At 45.5% G+C, this 19461-nt stretch overlaps 1 protein-coding gene across 2 annotated transcripts in view; it reads right to left on the bottom strand.

Moving 5' to 3' along the window:
- The window catches only part of LOC138740769 (nuclear RNA export factor 1-like), a 109338-nt gene that overhangs the window by 8077 nt on the left and 81800 nt on the right, over nucleotides 1–19461 (bottom strand). For both annotated transcript variants that reach the window (XM_069893847.1, XM_069893848.1), the window contains exons 16-19: nucleotides 7859–7974; nucleotides 2114–2156; nucleotides 1945–2017; nucleotides 1530–1712 (exon numbers count right to left, since the gene is read on the bottom strand). In XM_069893847.1, the coding sequence (XP_069749948.1) occupies nucleotides 1530–1712; nucleotides 1945–2017; nucleotides 2114–2156; nucleotides 7859–7974 (415 nt within the window). The remainder of the gene's footprint in view (nucleotides 1–1529; nucleotides 1713–1944; nucleotides 2018–2113; nucleotides 2157–7858; nucleotides 7975–19461) is intronic.

Below are 19461 nucleotides of genomic sequence, written 5' to 3'. Positions count from 1 at the left end.
CTGCCAGCCGCTCCACCCTCTGTGTGTAAAAAAAAAAGTAAGCTCTGTTAAATTTCTCCTCCCCCTCACCTTTAACCTACGTCCTCTGGTTAGTGATTCCCCTACTCTAGACAAAAGACCGTGCATTCAGCTGATCTATTTCCATCATGATTTTGAACACCAAGGGAATATTCAGGGAATGTTTCTCAATCTTAACAATTGACTGTGAGAGGGATAGAGCAGCATTGGAAAAAAAACCCTTTCCCTAATTTTAAACGCACAACCCAGAGGAACAGTTCTTCCTTTTTATACAAAAACAAATTTAATTTAGACAAAACAGCCTAGTTAGTGTAGCGGTTGGCGCAAACCTGGTTTCAGCGCCAGTGACCCGGGTTCGGATCCTGCGCTGTCTGTAAGGAGTTTGTACGTTCTCCCCGTGTCTGTTGGGGGGCTCCGGTTTCCAGTTACACCCAATTGACCTACAATCCCGGATCATTTTGAAGGGTGGGTGGAAACCGGAGCACCCAGAAGAACCCCCCCCACAAGACATGGGGAGAATGTACAAGCTCTCTACAGAGAGCATCTGATTTGAACCCAGGTCGCTGGCACTGCAGCAGTGCTGCACTAACCACTACGCTAACTGTGGTGCCCTGCAAATTCCTTACAGACGGTGTCGGATTTAATCCATGGCACTGCTGGCACTGAAACAGTGTCGCACTAACCATGACTCTAACCACCCCTCCCTCTGCACTAACCATGGCACTGCTGGCACAGAAACAGTGTCGCACTAATTGCGACTCTAACCATCCCTCCCTCTGCACTAACCATGGCACTGCTGGCACAGAAACAGTGTCGCACTAATCGCGACTCTAATCATCCCTCCCTCTGCACTAACCATGGCACCCTTTATTAAGGCAAATCCAAGTATTCCTACAAAACATCCACTTGTTCTTCTTTCTGTGTCTTCTCAGGTATTAATAAGTGGTGATAAAACTCCAACCGAGACCTACCACAACCCAGCAGGACAATGAGACGAGAGAAACACAATAATCCTGAGCAACGAGGAGCTGAACGGGAGGTGCACAGGAGACTGCAGACGCTGGAATGTGGAGCAAAACACAATCTGCTGGAGTAACTTAGTGGATCAAACAGTGTTGGGGAAGACAAAAAATAATTGACTTTTTGGGTCGGGACCCTTCATCGAGACCTGCCAAGAGTCTTCATCAAGAATAGCGAGAGGGACTTGGTGGGACAGGCAGCGTCCGTGGAGGTCAATGTTTTGGGCTGGGACAACGGGACGCCTGAGCAACAAGGCACATCAAATGTCACAGCCGAGAACCATTCAAAGGACAGATCTGATGAGGGGGAAAAATGCCAATTACTGGTTCCTGCTGAGGTTCTCCAGTGTGTTTGTGTATTGCACACGACCAGAACATCTGCAGATTTTCTTGCTTGACACAGATCTTAACAAGCACTTTAAATGTAAACGATGGGCCAAAGCGAAGCCAGGGGAGCTTGGGGACTGCACGCGGTGGGGGTCAAACACTCACTTCTGCGACCACTCGATGTTCATGCCTGACTGCTGGGAGAAGACCTGCAGCATTTCCTGCTGAGGGGCAGTGAGGGTGGGCACTGGGCTGCTCGATGGCGTGGGTGCTGGGGTCACAAAAGCCTTGCGAATCTCCTCGGTGGTGGCATTCCTGATGAAAAGCTGGTCGTTCACAATGCACAGCCTAAGTGGAGGAGGACAGGAGGGGTTTAGTGCCAATCTCAGAAAATGTGTAATTCCCATCCCCTCACCTAATTAAAACCACCATTGTTTAACAAAAATGTGGAAATCTATTTCAGCATCAACTGCTAGGTTTCATTAAACTGCTACGTACTTTTATTTGTGTACTACAAACCCAAAGTTCACGCCAACTCAGGGAGGGTAACAGAATGACAACTGCACAGTTGCAAACTTACCCCGCATTCCCAGCAGGCACAGCAATGAACACCCTTGAGAAAGCCCTCACAGTCTCCCTGGATTTGCTATCCACTGTGGAAGAGGTTAAAGTTTTTTTTTGTTTAAAGATTCATGTTGCAAGAGCTCAAAAGAAAGATTTCACAAGGTTGAAATGAACTTTTTACCCACCGTCTTTGAAGACTCCATGCACAGTGAAACAGAGCAGTGTGTTCTGAAACAGAAAGCAAAGGATGTCATATTTCATGGGCATTATATGTTACATGGGTTAGAAAGCGGCAATTCCACCAAGGATTCAGGCAGTCACTGGCCTGAGGGTTGGGAGGAGAGGGTGGGGTTGGGGTCAGGTGCATTTAAAACTATCTGGATAATGAGCATTTGAAGTCATGTCGGGAGGATGACCTTCACCTTGTTTGAGGGATTATGAACTGCGTCATATCCATGACACCAGCTACTCTGGGCTTTGTGAAGTGTTGCATCAATTTGATCCTCTCCAGGCACACGGGGTCTCTCTCAGGGAGAACCAGTGGCTCTCTGGAATTTTCAGTCAGCTTTCCACACAGGAGGTGCATGGAATTGGAGGTAATATACTGGAACGGATCAAATTGGATGGCAGACTTTCTTGACGACATTCACTTTGTATTTTGCTTACCCGCTACCATCAAGAAGAATATATAGGAGCATCAAAATCAGGACTGTCAGGCTGGGAAATGTTTTTTTCCCTGCAGGTTGTGAAGTTGATGAAAAATATCCTGCAACCGGCGGTCTCTTAAGAATGAAAATGAGCAAATCATTCTGGAATATTTATATAGTAAAACCTCTGTTGGCCCGAATTCAAGCAACCAGCAAAAACAAATAGGCAAAAAATATGGAAGTTTTAAATTGGCACATCTTGCCATTAGTTCGCCAATCATGTAACATGCAATCTCAAGTAACTGGAAATTCTCCTAGGTGCTGGATACCAGGGGTTTTACTGGACATAGTTAATTTAAATGGTATTTTATGTATGTAATGTGATTATGTGCTGTGCGAGAAATGTATTACATGTGTGTGCACCGTGGTCTGGAGTTTTCGTCTGGTTGCAGACAGATGACAATTTGTTAGATCAAAAAAAAGAGAGGCTTAAAGAGTTCCTTGTTCCTTCATCAAGAGAATTTGAGAGCAAGGTTTAAAGAAGTCTTCCTGCATTTATATCAGGCCTTGGTGAGACCATACCTGGATTATCACCTGCAATTTTTGTCTCCTTATCCAAAACATAACCATGTTCTGGAAGGAATGCTATAAAGATTCACTAGACTAGTGGCTGGGATTGAAAGTCTGCCACATGGATAGATTGAGTACATTCTCTAGAATTTGGAAAAGTAAGAGATAACCTCACTGAGACCTTAAAAGTCCTCAAAATGTTGGGAGGATGATTTTCCTAGCTGAAGTGGGGGGGGGAAGGGCTTATCAGGTTTCGATCAGGCTTCGATGACAGGTGGCCTACCTTTGGAATTCTCCACCATACTTTGTAGAGCAGGCTGAGCCATCGATTGTGGGAGCCACTGATGTTTGAAGCAGATTGTTCCTAATTGTACTGAATCACAGGAGACTGCAGACAACTGGCAGGAGGAACTCAATAGATCGAGCAGCACGTGTGGGACAAAAAGAATGGTGGTCACTGAGAGTTGAAGAAGGGTTTGACTGGAAGGGCTGACTATTCTTTTTCTCCCACAGATGCTGTTCGACCCGTCCTATTCCCCCAGAGTGGGCATGATCTTACTGGGTGGTTCAGTGAGTGCCACAACTATTACAGCGCACTGACTCAGGTTTGTATCCGGTGCTGTCTGCTAGGAGTATGAATTAGAGGGCATGGCTCGGGTGTGAAAGGTAAGGTGCTCAAGAGATGGGAATGTGGAACAAGCTTCTAGCTGAAGGGTTGAATGTCAGAATCAGAACTTATTGTCATGTACAAGTCCCAAAATTTGTTGATTTGTGCAAACATTCATAGTAACCACCTTACAAAAATAAATAAAAATAGTGCATGAAAGGTCAAAGTAAGGCAGTGTCTTTCATTCTATGATCATTCAGGAATCTGATGGCAGAGGGGAAGAAGCTCGGCTTCAGGCTCCTGGACCTTTTCCCCGAGGGTCGCAGAGTGAAGGGGGCCTGGCCTGGTAGGGGTCTTTGAGGATAGAGGCTGCTTTTTGAAGACCCCGCCTCATGTCGATGTCCTTGACAGAGTGGAGTCTGGTGCCTGTGCTGTCGCAGGCCATGTTAATGACCCTCTGGATGTTTTTCTTGTACTGAGCTTTGGCACCTCCATTCCAGGCAGTGATGCAACCAGCCAGAATGCTCTCCACAGAACACCTGTAGAAATTTTTGAGAGTCTTCGGTGACTTATCAAATCTCCTCAAACTCTTCACAAAGTATAGCTGCTGGCGATTGTACTGACATGGAAGCTCCAGGACAGATCCTCAGAGATGTTGACACTCAGGAAATTAAAGTTCAACGTTGACGTTTAAGAAAAATTGGAACAGGTACATGGATGTTGGGATGTGGTCCAGCTGCAGGTCAATGGGTCGAGGCAGAATAATGGATTGGGCCAAAAGGCTCACAATTGTGTTGTATGATCCTATGGAGACTTTAGAAAATATTCTCTATGACAAACTATTGTGCAAAATCATGGGGGATAGAGTGAGAGAGAGAGATAGATAGATAGATAAGGTTACAGTGTTTGAAATTAGAAATGGCTCAATAACAAAACACCACCCACCCTTTATCCAGAGCGAAAGAAAATGAGCAACTTGTTAAAAAAAATGTTGAGAGTTTAAAGAAGAACACACCAAAAGATGATTGAAGGCTGCAGGGGTGCAGAAACACGTTATGCGAGGCAACAGACAAGGAAGTGTAGAGAGACAGTGGCCTCCTTTTATGTCACGCAAGTCCCTCTCGGTCACTGGGTCAAGGACGACACAGTTAACCATTAGCACAACCAGTGGCCCAGATTTGAATCTGGCGCTCCCACATCACTCTCCCTGTGACCTGCGTAGGTTTCCTCCAACTCTTCTTAAATGTATGAGGGTTGTAGGCTAATTGGGTGTACTTGAGTAGCATGGGCTCATGGGCGGAAGGGGTTGCTACCATGCTGTGTCTCTAAATTTAAAATGGGCACCGTGCTATCAGTTCCACTGCATGTTCAAGGTAGCAACCCACAACCCCCTTCAAGGGCAATTATGGATGGGCAGTAAAAATGATGCTGGAAATCTAAAGTCTATTTCCATGTTCCAAAGGCGGACAGGATTTACTGGGTTAATTGGCCAAGCAGGTGTCATTGGGTGGTGGAGGATCATGGGTCGGAGGGGCTGTTACCGTCAAAACGGAGGTGGCTGGAAATGCTCAGCAGGTCAGCCCGAATTTGAGTGGGGAGCAGTGAGGCACTTGAAGTGTCGACCGTTTCCTTTCCACTGACGCAGCTCAAGCTGCTGAGTAATTACAGCATATTTAGTTTTACATCCAACACCTCCTTGTCAATTCAAGTACAGTAAAATCCCCAGGATTCAAACAACCAGCAACCTGACCAACCACCAAAGGAAATAAATAAATAAACAGATAGAAATGAAAATAAATAAAAACTTAAAATTGCAAAAGTAAATGTTCTCCAAAGCAACACATAACCCCTTGGTGAAGATGGGAGCAAACCTTCAGCCAGTGGAGCACCCCGCCCATTTGAACAAAGTTTCAATAAAGTTATGTTTGAATAAAATGGTGTCACCCAGGATGCCAATGGGGCGACTCTCCCAAAGTGTCTCCCTATCCCTGCCTAGTAAGAGTGTTCACTATTTGTATATTATTAACCACGTTATTTAAATTTTAAATGTAGACATACAGCACGGTAACAGGCCATTTTGGCCCACAAGCCCTTGCCGCCCAATTACATCCTAATGACGTACAACCCCAGGTATATTTTGAATGGTGGGAGGAAACCGGAGCCCCCAGAGAAAACCAACACAGACACAGGGAGAACGTACAAACTCCTCAAACCACAGTCCTGGTCACTGGCAGCTGTAACAGTGTTGCGCTAACCGCTGTGTCAACCATGTCGTATATTAATAAGGCTTTATGTGAACTTGTTTGGCCTGGAAGTCAGCCTGAAGAAAACTGAGGTCCTCCATCAGCCAGATCCCCACCATGACTACCAGCCCCCCCACATCTCCATCGGGCACACAAAACTCAAAACGGTCAACCAGTTTACCTATTTCGGCTGCACCATTTCATCAGATGCAAGGATCGACAATGAGATAGTCAACAGACTCGCCAAGGCAAATAGCGCCTTTGGAAGACTACACAAAAGAGTCTGGAAAAACAACCAACTGAAAAACCTCACAAAGATAAGCGTATACAGAGCCGTTGTCATACCCACACTCCTGTTCGGCTCCGAATCATGGGTCCTCTACCGGCACCACCTACGGCTCCTAGAACGCTTCCACCAGCGTTGTCTCCGCTCCATCCTCAACATCCATTGGAGCGCTTACACCCCTAACGTCGAAGTACTCGAGATGGCAGAGGTCGACAGCATCGAGTCCACGCTGCTGAAGATCCAGCTGCGCTGGATGGGTCACGTCTCCAGAATGGAGGACCATCGCCTTCCCAAGATCGTGTTATATGGCGAGCTCTCCACTGGCCACCGTGACAGAGGTGCACCAAAGAAAAGGTACAAGGACTGCCTAAAGAAATCTCTTGGTGCCTGCCACATTGACCACCGCCAGTGGGCTGATAACGCCTCAAACCGTGCATCTTGGCGCCTCACAGTTTGGCGGGCAGCAACCTCCTTTGAAGAAGACCGCAGAGCCCACCTCACTGACAAAAGGCAAAGGAGGAAAAACCCAACACCCAACCCCAACCAACCAATTTTCCCTTGCAACCGCTGCAATCGTGTCTGCCTGTCCCGCATCGGACTTGTCAGCCACAAACGAGCCTGCAGCTGACGTGGACTTTTTACCCCCTCCATAAATCTTCGTCCGCGAAGCCAAGCCAAAGAAGATGTGAACTTGGGACGAGGGTTAATTAGGACGATTAGGACGCTGTTACAGCGCCAGCAGGGTTAGAATTTAAATTTTGTAAGTTACGGGAATTACCTGATTAAAGTGAACTTTACATAATTAAGGATTTTTTTCAATTACTTTACAATTTGTACTGTCTTCTGTCTTTTAAATAGTTTATTCTTAATGCAGGTGTCTCAGGCAACCGGAAAATTTGTACATCCTGCATTTCCTTAGGTGCCAGATACCAGGGATTTTACTGTACTGATTTCTCTTGCCAACAAGAGCATTTGCAATCTTACTTGCTTCTACAAATAATGGGGAGGGGGAAATAAAACAAAAAAAAATTGTCCTTACCTCTCCTGTTCTGTCAAGAGGAAAACAAGGAGGAAATGCAGCCTCTTCTCTTGACCGCAAGAGCAAGTGGGTCAGGCTCATCCTCGAGACAGATCTGAGTGCTCCCTCACACGTCAGGTCCTGCCCAAGTAAGGTAGGACGTTGTCTGGGAGAGACTGTAGGCAAGCTTCCAGGGAACCTTCCGTTCCCCCCTCCCTCCCCCACCCCCGGAATCTGGGACACACCACCTGAGGTGGTGGTTGGAGTGTTTTGAGGGGGGGGGGGAGGTGGAGGTGGGTGAGGGGGAAAGAGACCGCCCCTACATTTAAGGAAAACGTGAATGAGCACTCAAATCTTCAAAGGGGGTTGGCAAATAGGAGTCCTCGAGATGGTCAGAATCAACAGGGTGGGCTGAAGGGCATGTTTTAGGAAAATTGAGAGAAGACCAAGCATCCTTCAGGAAAAGTGCAAACTGGCGTGATACGGGGGGAGGAGAGGTATACGCCTATGAGAAGATTAAAATGGCGCAGGGGACCGAATCGTGCAGTTTCTCACTTACCGTTTGTGTGCTCACGTCCACAACGAAGGAAGCGATGTCATGTTGGGTCTTTGGGAGCTCGTTGAGGAAAGCCACGACATTTAGCCTGGTGTGCTTCAAGTACCTCGCCCTGAGTGCTGGGAGCAAAACAAAAGCGAATGAAGGAAAATGAGCTAATCGCTTCAAAACGCGCCACACAATTCCTCTGATCTTTCAGTTATCCTCGCCGAAATGGAATTGCAAAATAACTTTGCAAAACAGGAAAAGTCGGCATTCACTGTGGTGGAGAGCAGTACATAAACATGCTGGAAAAACTCAGCAACTTGTGCAGTAAAGGGTTACCAGCACTGGGTTATGAAATAAGGTAAAAACACTGAAATGCTGGAGGATCTCAGGTGGTCTATTTAGCATCTACGGGAGACAAAGATATATTGGCAAAATTTCCTTCTTCAAGAAAAAAAATCAGAAAAGATAGAAGCAGGATATATCAGAAAGTCTACATATTCAAACAATGGGTGCCAGATGCCCCCCACCATTTTGCTCATACCTTGATGAAGGGCTCAAGCCCAAAATGTTGGCTTTGCTATATAAGGTACAATGTTTGACCTGCTGAGTTTTTCCAGCATTGTGTTTTTACTTCAACCATGGTGTCTGCAGACTTTGGTGTTTAGCTTCATTCTGAAGGGCAGCAACGGGTTCAAAGTTCAGATTTATTGTCAGAGTACATATTCCTGCGGGCCAGGCAGAATTACCACTTACTGGTGACTGTAAATGGTCCTCAAGAACAAAAGATTGTAACAATGGAGATGCTTCATTAATGCATATGTTCTGGACATGTCAGAGTCTTGAGAAATATTGGAACAAAGTATTTCAAACTTTCTCTGCACTTTTTAAAGTTAATTTTAAACTAAATCCCTTAACTGCTTTATTTGGTATTGCTGGAGAGAGTGACGTAACTTTAACGGCATCTGAGCTACATGTATTAGCTTTTATTTCCCTCTGGCCAGGCGGGCAGCGTTGCTCAGATGGAGGGACGTTACCCCACCTCATCATGCTCAGTGGCTACGTAACTTCATCTTTAAACTTAGAGAAGATTAGATGCTCAATTTCCGATTTGAATTTTTGAGTGACTTTTATAATCTTTGATTTGTTACGAAAATAGAACTGTTGACTAATGAGGTCATTGATCACTCTGATAAGAATTCGGTTTGTTTTTTTGGCCAAATAGCTTCTTTCTTGGTCGTGGATTTAGATTTTCCTTTCATATAATAAAATATCAATACAATATAATGTTTGATTAAAATGTGGGGAACCTTGGTCGAAATGATATGATTTAAGTGTAACACATCTTTTTGACTTTTAACATATATCCATTTATATTCTATTTTTGGATGAGAAATTTCAATGTTAATAAAAATAATGAAAAAGAAAAGAAAAAAGAGACATATACAAAAGAGAGAAATATAAACAAAGAAATAAATGTAAACAAACTGACTGTGCAAAACAGAAATTAAAACTCAATAATAAATAATCTACAAAGTAGGAGTCCTTAAATGAATTTGATATGCTTGACCGCCTGGGATCTCAGTCCTGATTGAGTTTGTCGTTGAGGAATCTGATGGTAGAGGGTTAGCAACTGTTCCTGAACCTGGTGGTAGAATCTTGTGGCACTGATACCTCTTTCCTGATGGTAGCAGCCAGAAACAGAGCGTGTGCTGAGTGGTGTGGGTCTTTGATGATTGCTGCTGTTCTCCAACTGCAGCAGACTTCCTCACTGGTGTGATGTACTGAGCTGCGTCCACTACCTTTTGTAAGGCTTTCCGTTCAGAGGTAATGGTGCCCCCATACCAGACCGCGATTAAGCCAAATGTACCTACATTAAGTGGAGATACTTACTGATGGCTGCACTGTGTATGCTGTAATTCAGACAATATAGAGCAGTTGAGTGTGAGGGAAAATTCCATTTTTAACAAGGGTATCCAACCACCTCCCTGGGACATTCACAGCATCAACATTTTATTATGGGGGTGGGGTGTGACGAGGAAATTAACTGGAACAATCTCATTGCTACAGTGAACCCAATGGTGGGTGGACATCCTGCTGCAGTCTTGAGACTCAGCTACAGTTTCTCTTGGCCAAAGGAGCACATGAGGAGGGCAAAAAAAACCCTGAAAGTATGCAGTACACCGTGGTTGAAGTAAAAACACAATGCTGGAGAAACTCTACAGGTCAAACGGCGTACTTTATATAGCAAAGATAAAGATACAGAACCAACATTTTGGGCCTGAGCCCTTCATCAAGGTAGGATCAAAATATAAGCAGGTGGGGGGTGTGGAGCAGTGGGGAGGGGAGGGGTAGTAGCACAGGCAAGAAGTAATAGGAGGATAAGGGAGGGAGGGCACACCAGCAAACGGGGAGGGGGGAACAGCTCTGTGAATGGAGAGGGAGGGGGTGGAGAGCTGGAGGAAAGAAGACAGTGGGAGGGGGAAGAGAGGGAGAACAGGAAGTGGGCTAGCAGAAACCAGAGAAGTCGATGTTAATGCCGTCAGGTTGGAGAGTGCCCAGATGGAATATTTAAAGTTTGGTTTGGCAGACATGTCAGTGCAGGACCGAGGTGCAGGACTGAAGTGGTTTTGGGTAGAGAAGGACGACAACCCTTGAAATTCCCTCAGGATCACTGGGATCAGACAGGAAAGAACCTACCATGATTTCCCAGGCTTTCCAGGCTAATCCTGCTACAATTGCTGGTGTATTTTGCACGGACACTGCCTGTATCATGCAGAAGCTCCCCTGTCCCCCTTATTCCCAATAACTGCATGTTGTCCATTAGAAACTGTGAAAGCACGGGTGGAAACAGCTACAGAGTCACACAATTCATGCCACTTTTGTTCAAAGTCTCCCTTTCTTCTATAGATTACATTTACTGGGAATGTGGCCTGAGAGGGCTCATGGAATTGTAAAAGACCCTCTTCATCCAGCACACAGTTTCTTCAACCCACTCCATTCAGGAAGGTATGTACATGATGATCTGGAGGGAACAGGTTTCGCCAGGTTGTATAATAAACATAAACTTTAAAAATCCTCCTGGTGTCTTTTTTAAAAACCTCAACCCCGCCATCTTTCCTGGAACAGGCAAATAGTATCCTAAATTTCAGCAGATAAAACATCACATGAACCCTTGAGAGTGGATTAGCCAGAAAGAATCTTGAGCAAAAGCACTAACTGCCCATTTCTCTCCATCTGCGGTGTGATGCCAGAATCGGCCGCCTGGCTGACTTCCTGGCTCGGGAGCCACTTTCCTGCACCACCACCACATCCCTCTGACTTCTCTATGCCCTGAAGTCTACCTCACTCAGTTTTGAGTGAGTACAGCTGAGGTGCTCGACTGTTCTCTGGGCTAAAGAGTCGTGAAGGCACGCCACCCATATAGATTTATAGTCCAGGCCCTTTGGCCTACGATGTTGTGTAAACATACTCAACAATCTAATTTTTAATTTTTTTTTAAAGAGCTACAGCACAGTTCTGGCCATTGAAACTCAATCACACATAATTCACCTCCTGACCCCATATGTTTTTATTCGAGACCAGAGCACCGAGAGAAACCCCAGGCAAGTGACAGGGAGAACGTAAAAACCATACAGACAGCACGCAATTAAAATCCAGGTTGCTGGCACTGTAATGGCCACACTAACTGTGCTGCTCAACCCTTCCCTACCTCATACCCTGAACTCTCTATTTTTCTGATATAGGAGAAGTGGGAAGAAACTGCTGTCAAAGGGCTTCCTCTGCCCTTGATGATAGAGAATTCCCACTGGTTCGCTCCCTCCTGCAATGTCTCCTCACTCCAGTCCCGAATGCCTTGGCCTGTATCCCGAAACTGTGGGCCCTTTGTTCGAGAAATCCCAGGCGGTCAAGCATATCAAATTCGGTCATTACCCCTCTCGTTCTTCTGCACCCAGGAAAACACAGGCTAAGTGACATTATCTCCTTCCAAACAGCAGCTCCACTTGGTTCGAAGTGCTGAAGGAACTCGGTGGGTCAGGTAGCATTTCTCAAGGGTCTCTTCCCCTCAATGGATGCTGCATGACCCGCTCGAGATTCCAACATCGGTGGTCTCTCATGTCTCCAGTCTTGGTTGGCTACTATTTTTGTGATCTCCTCTCAACCTCCCTTGACAAGATCGAGTGTAGAGCCCACAAATTGAATGATACTAGATTGGAAGAGAAAGTACCATTGCAACACCTGGCTGCATAGACAAAAAGCAGGGTGCGGAGTGCTTTGAAACCAAATTAAAAAGGGTCACAGATGCAGTGTGTGTATTTGGTTTCAGACTTGTCTGGAGGACTTTGCCCCATTGATATGAATCATTGAGCTGCTGTGTTATAAGCATACAGGCTGTGAAAGCCTTGCCAAGTCCAAAGATGCAATGCAAGTGAAACAAACTAATACTCGGAAGTTAATGATTTTATGACCCACTGATAGTTCTTCAATGGCCTCACAATGCAAATCAGGCAACTCTGACTCTGATAATTGGAGCACAGACAATAACCTCCTTCCAATATCGTTAAAGCCTACTCTGAACTCTTGGCTCAGTTTTCACTTCCGTAGTCTGGGTGGTGTTGTTGTTTCGACATACAACTCAAGTACAGGCAGAGCAGATTGGACTCCCAGTGTCCCAGGTGGAGGGGAAAATTACATGCTTCCAGAGAGGAGGGAATCTGTGGAATTCTCTGCACAAGGAAACCGCAGAGGCTGCCTCAATGAATATACTTAAGATACAGTCGGATTGATTTCTGCATAGCTGGGGGAAGAGGTGGGCAGATGGAACTGAGTCCATGGTCAGATCAGCCATGATTTTATTGAATGGTGGAGCAAGCTCGTCAGGCCACATGGCCAACTCCTGTTCCTGCCTCACATGTTCTTATGGGTTCAGTGAGGGCCTTGAGCCCAAAGAATGGAGTGGATGTTCTCTCACCAACCTCGAACGCTGACCCCTTGAGCATGTGAAATTCTGTGTTGGTCTGCAGCCACTGGATGTTTTTAGCCATCCTTTGATCTGAACTCCTAGAGGGAGTGATTCCAGTAATCCGCTCTCAAGAACCTCTGCCTGCCTCCCTCCCTTTAAAAACTACAAGCTCCTTTTCACAGAAGCCAATGGGTGCCCTTCCAACACACTCAGCTGAGCTCAACATTCAGGTCCTCGTTCAACTGTGTACTGTAGACTTTAAGAGCAGGTGGATGGATCTGTGCAGCCAGGTCTGATCTTTGTCCCTTGGATTGGGGGTGGTCTCATTATAGAAAGGAGGCTGATTTCTCCTCCCGAAAACAAATGTAATGCAACCAAAGAGAAGAGTAAATAACTGGCTCCAATTAAAAAAAAATTAAATTTGGAGATACAGCACCGTAACAGGCTATTCCAGCCTACGAGCCTGTGTCGCCCAAACACACCAAGTGCCCTACAAGCCCCGTACATTTTTTGCAGGGTGGGGGGACCCAGAGGAAATCCATGCATGTCACGGGGAGAACTTACAAACTCCTTACAGAAAGCGCTGGACTTGAACCTGGTTCGCTGGCACAGTTATAGTGCTGCACTGTTTGTTACAGTGAAATCCTCAAGGGAGAACATGAAGCAAAGCTGACGGCTTTCACTGGAACCAAGACAGTATTGAGTGACACAGGTCAAAAGGCTACGGCCAAAATCATTGACAAGATGATCCTCTGCAGTGAAGCTGTGAAAGGCTTAATCCCAATTCATTGCCATGAAATGGCCAGGCATCCTGCTCGCAGAACAACTGCAGACTGGTAGTAGGTGGAGATTGTGACTCTCAAATGCTGGAAGAGAGGTGTCAACACAGGTAGACACAGCATTGGGTCTTCACAGTATGGGCTAAGGTTTACCATGAGAACATGCGGGGATCACCTATTTGGATAGAGAGGAGACAGTGGAATATTTCTTAAATGAAGAGAGACTATGGATCACCGTTGGCGAGGGCACATCTACATCTTTCTTTGGCTTGGCTTCGCGGACGAAGATTTATGGAGGGGGTAAAAAGTCCACGTCAGCTGCAGGCTCGTTTGTGGCTGACAAGTCCGATGCGGGACAGGCAGACACGATTGCAGCGGTTGCAAGGGAAAATTTGTTGGTTGGGGTTGGGTTTTTCCTCCTTTGCCTTTTGTCAGTGAGGTGGGCTCTGCGGTCTTCTTCAAAGGAGGTTGCTGCCCGCCAAACTGTGAGGCGCCAAGATGCACGGTTTGAGGCGTTATCAGCCCACTGGCGGTGGTCAATGTGGCAGGCACCAAGAGATTTCTTTAGGCAGTCCTTGTACCTTTTCTTTGGTGCACCTCTGTCACGGTGGCCAGTGGAGAGCTCGCCACATAACACGATCTTGGGAAGGCGATGGTCCTCCATTCTGGAGACGTGACCCATCCAGCGCAGCTGGATCTTCAGCAGCGTGGACTCGATGCTGTCGACCTCTGCCATCTCGAGTACTTCGACGTTAGGGGTGTAAGCGCTCCAATGGATGTTGAGGATGGAGCGGAGACAACGCTGGTGGAAGCGTTCTAGGAGCCATAGGTGGTGCTGGTAGAGGACCCATGATTCGGAACCGAACAGGAGTGTGGGTATGACAACGGCTCTGTATACGCTTATCTTTGTGAGGTTTTTCAGTTGGATGTTATTCCAGACTCTTTTGTGTAGTCTTCCAAAGGCGCTATTTGCCTTGGCGAGTCTGTTGTCTATCTCATTGTCGATCCTTGCATCTGATGAAATGGTGCAGCCGAGATAGGTAAACTGGTTGACCGTTTTGAATTTTGTGTGCCCGATGGAGATGTGGGGGGGCTGGTAGTCATGGTGGGGAGCTGGCTGATGGAGGACCTCAGTTTTCTTCAGGCTGACTTCCAGGCCAAACATTTTGGCAGTTTCCGCAAAGCAGGACGTCAAGCGCTGAAGAGCTGGCTCTGAATGGGCAACTAAAGCGGCATCATCTGCAAAGAGTAGTTCACGGACAAGTTTCTCTTGTGTCTTGGTGTGAGCTTGCAGGCGCCTCAGATTGAAGAGACTGCCATCCGTGCGGTACCGGATGTAAACAGCGTCTTCATTGTTGGGGTCTTTCATGGCTTGGTTCAGCATCATGCTGAAGAAGATTGAAAAGAGGGTTGGTGTGAGAACACAGCCTTGCTTCACGCCATTGTTAATGGAGAAGGGTTCAGAGAGCTCATTGCTGTATCTGACCCGACCTTGGATCTATTTACATTGGAGCTAGCTCAGAGGTTTTCAAATGTTTTCTTTCCATTCACACACCACCTGAAATAATCCCTCTGTCATCGGTTTTCTGTGATTAGTAAGGGATTATTAGTGATATGTGAGTGGGAAGGGAATGTTGAGAATCACTGCTCTAGACACAATTGTTACTGAAATATTTTGCTTGAGAAAAATTGTCATTGGTCCATTTCCTTTGGAGTTCTGAAACCATGCACATAATGAGTCCATTAGGGATGATTAAAACAGTGGGTTTCAGACCTTTTCCTTTCCACTCACAGAGCACCTTAAGCAATCCTTTACTAATCACAGAGCACTGATGGCCTAGGGATTATTTAAAGTTGTATATGAGTGGAAAGAAAAAGGTTGAGAACCACTGGTCTAGCTGATTGCTGGGATGAAGGTAATTTGTCTTATGAACAAGCAGGTTGACCATTTGCTGGATTGAATGACAGGTGTCTTATTGAAATATGGATCGAGTGGTTCTGGCAGTGGGAGTTGGCCTTACAAAGGTATAACTTTGGGCATCTTTTAGGGGAGACGCCAGAGTTAAGTTTTATTTTATATACACAAAGAGTAGTGAGTGAATGGAATTAATTGCCAGGGATGATGGTGGAGGTTGGTACAATAGGGACCTTCAATAGGCACATGGATACAAGGAAAATAGAAGGTTAGAGCTGTGAGGAAGGGAAGGGTTCGATTGTTGTGAAGCAGGTTTATGTTGGTCAGCACCACATTGTGGGCTGAAGGGCCTACACTGTGTTGGAATACTCTATGTGTGCAGAATGGAGGGGGGAAAATGAGAAGCAATTTCTCTCACGGATATCTGAGGTTCAACAGCAATGGGGGACTAATCATTCATGCCCAAGGAGTTTGGAATTAAGTCATGGAAAAATGGAATTGACCAAGGCCACAATCCTGCATGCTGGAACAGCTTCCAAGGGCCCATCCGAATCAGAATCAAATTTATTGTCGTGAACACGTGTCAAGAAATTTGTTGTTTTGTTGCAGTTTTACAGGTGCAAATATTGCTAGAAATTACATTTTTAAAAAGTAAATAAATTAGTGCAAAAGAAGAGAAAAAGTGAGGCCGTGTCTGGGGATCATGGTCCGTTTAGAAACCTGATGGAAGAGGGGAAGAAGCTGGTTTTGAAACGTTGGATGTCTGTCATCAGGCTCTTGGACCTCCTTCCTGGTGGGTAGACTGTGAAGAGAGCATGGATCCTTGAGGATAGATATCCTTGATGAAGACTGAGTGAAGACTGGGTTCACAACTCTGCAGTCTTATCCTGTCCCGTGCATTGGCACCTCCGTATCAGCCAGAATGCTCTCCACGGTCCACCTGTAGAAATCTGTAAGTCTTTGGTGATGTACCAAATCTCCTCAAACTTCTCATGAAGTATAGCTGGCAAGCTTTCTTTGTGATTGCATTGGCATGGAGGTCCCAGAATAGATCTTCAAACATGTTGACACCCAGGAATTTGAAGTTCTTGGCCCTTTCCACTGCTGACCCCTCGATGGGAACAAGTTTGGGTTCTCCTGATTTCCCCTTCCTGAAATCCATAATCAATCCCTTAGCATTGCTAACATTGAGGGAAATGTTGTTGTTGCGACACCACTCAACCAGATGATCTATCTCCCTCCTGTACACTTCCTCATGGCCATCTGTGATTCTGCCGACAACCGTGGTGTCATTGGCAAATTTGTGGATGGCTTTTGAATGGTTCCTAGCCACACCTTGTGGTCAAGTGCTCCTGTTCTTGTTGCAGCATCCCAACATGTACAACCAGACCAGCAGGCAGCAAAAAGCAGAGATCAGCCCGAGTCAGCACTTTCCAGGGATGGGACCAAACAATTGTGAGAAACTTTTTTGAACTTATCTCAAGCAGAGATTACTGATTGTTCTTCTCATGGGCTACATGAGGGAGATAAGATTGCCATAATTGTATCCAAATATATCCTCCGAAGGTACAGATTTCATCAAGCTCAATGCACCTTTTCAAAACATGCAGAGGCAGGTTTCAGAATGTGATGTGAGATGCGGTGAATAAAATGAAACCTGGTTTTACAAGTGGACAGATGCACCGTGCAACTGGAAGTAGAAACCTGTTGCTGGATTTTTATCACCATCATAATGCTCCAGGTGCTTTGAAGCTGAATGACTTCAATTCCATTCAAACAAGGAAAGGAATACTGATTGTTTTTTTCTCTCCCACGCACACAATCAGGGTCAATTGTCCGGTTAAATAGAACTGCAAACAAAATACTCAACTGGTCAGGCAATATTTGCAGAGAAATGGCAGTTAACTATTGAAAGGCTGCCCACTCGAAAGTCGGTTTTTCACATGGTTTCTGGTGACTCGCAGAGAGCCCACAGATGTTTTGGTTTTTCTTGCCACAGATGCTGGCCGAGCCTTTTCAGCATTTTCTATTTTTATTTCAGGTCGATGTCCCCTCATCAGAATACTGCTGACTTATTCCTGGACACCTTGTTTTATACAGACTATTCCTGATGACAATACTCAAAAATGCTGGAGAAACTTTGAACTTCACAGTTGTCCCGCATCGGACTTGTCAGCCACAAACGAGCCTGCAGCTGACGTGGACTTTTTACCCCCTCCATAAATCTTCGTCCGCGAAGCCAAGCCAAAGAAGATTACAGTGCCAGTGACCCAGGTTCAATATCCGGGACTGTCTGTAAGGAGTTTGTATGCTCTCCAGGTTCTCTGATTTCCTCCCACACTACAAAAACTGTACAGGGTTTGTAGGTTAATTGGTGTATTTGGGCGGCAGGGGCTCATGGGCTTGTTACCATATGGCATGTCTAAATTTAAAATTTCTATTTAAACTCAGCAGTAAGCAACATTTCAGGCCGGCAGCTCTCGTCAAAGACAGACAGGCACCTGATAAAAAGGTGGGGAAGAAGAGATGAGAGCAAGGGGAAAGAACAGGCTAACAGGCAAGAGGTCATCGGTGGATACAGATGGGAAGGTATAAGAGAAAAAAAATTGGTGATCGGGGTGGAGGGCAGCTCACTGATGGGAGAGGGAATGGAGGAAAGGAGATAGAGGGATAGGGAAAGAGACCCAGGGAAAGGGGCTAACAGAAAATGGAGAATTCAATGTTTCTGCTGGTCTAGTTGGAGAGTGCCCAGATGGAATACTGGGAGTTCCTCCAATTTTCTGGTGGCCTCGCTATGGCAGTGCACGAGGCCATGGACAGACACATGGGTATGACAATGGTGTGCAGAAAAAAATGGATGGTGTGACCGATTTTGTTATATTTTATGTTTTAATGGAGATAAACTGTTGCAGGTTTTTTTAAGTGTAGGTCATAAACAAACACTTCATATCAGACCTCATTTAAAATGCCAGAGCTCTGCTCAAGCCAGACAGACCAGGCCTTTGTAAAAACTTTGAAGGATGTCTATAAGGACTTTACAAATAGGTGTTAATTGGACATTAACAATTAATGGAGTAATGGATTATTGTTTTGGAAAGCAACAGATGAACAAACTTGGAAGATTAGGTCTGGTTCCGCAGTCTGTCTGAGTGCAGTTGGCTGTTCTAAGAGGGACATGTGGTTTTCTCTGAGTGAGAGAGAGAGAATTCAGTTCAACAGGTCAGCAGCAGCAGCTGGGACTGGAACAGGACGAGCTGGCAAGCTTCTGGAAAAACCCCATTTGGAAGATGGGTTGTGAGGTTAATTGGTTAACCAGGTTCAGCCTGGTTAAAACCCTTGTGGTCCATACAAGAGGAGAGGACTAGCTGCCTAATGTTTCACTTGAAATAAGGGAAAGAAAAAGGAACTCTGTGGTGACCTGAAAAAAGGAGGTTATCATCTGGAAAACCCTGATGGGGCAAGGCTCTTCTGCAAGACAGTGAAGTGGCTGACCTAAGAGAATCAGTTGTGGGTGTCCAACGAGCAACAAATCTCCCTCTGAAAACCGTCAAGAACCTTCCTGAGCAGTAACCATTTACCTTTCAAGCACCAAAGCCTGGTGAAATTCATAAATGTTAAATTCTGTGCACAGAATAAGAATTGCCTGCAACCAGAGAACTTGGAGGAGTGAGAAGTGAGATTGGAATGTAAATTAAAGAACTTTTCTGAATTTATATACACATTACATACACGTGCGCTTAGAATTAGAAAGGGGTTGTTAGGTTAAGTTAATAGTAAGAAGTTAAAGTTTGATCCTGTTTTCATGTTAAAAGATAATTAAAAGAAACTTTTGTTTAAGTAACCATCTGTCTTGGTGAATTTCTATTGCTGCTGGGTTTTGGGGTTGTCTGTGCTCATAATATTGGCCAGTGACAACAAAAAATATTTTGACCTGTCCAACAATCGCAGAGAGACACAAAGTCAG

Source organism: Narcine bancroftii, chromosome 8 (assembly GCF_036971445.1).
Source record: "Narcine bancroftii isolate sNarBan1 chromosome 8, sNarBan1.hap1, whole genome shotgun sequence".
Classification (NCBI taxonomy): Eukaryota; Metazoa; Chordata; class Chondrichthyes; order Torpediniformes; family Narcinidae; genus Narcine; species Narcine bancroftii.
Note: the sequence above shows the minus strand (reverse complement) of the source record. Positions and strands in the feature narration are given on the sequence as shown.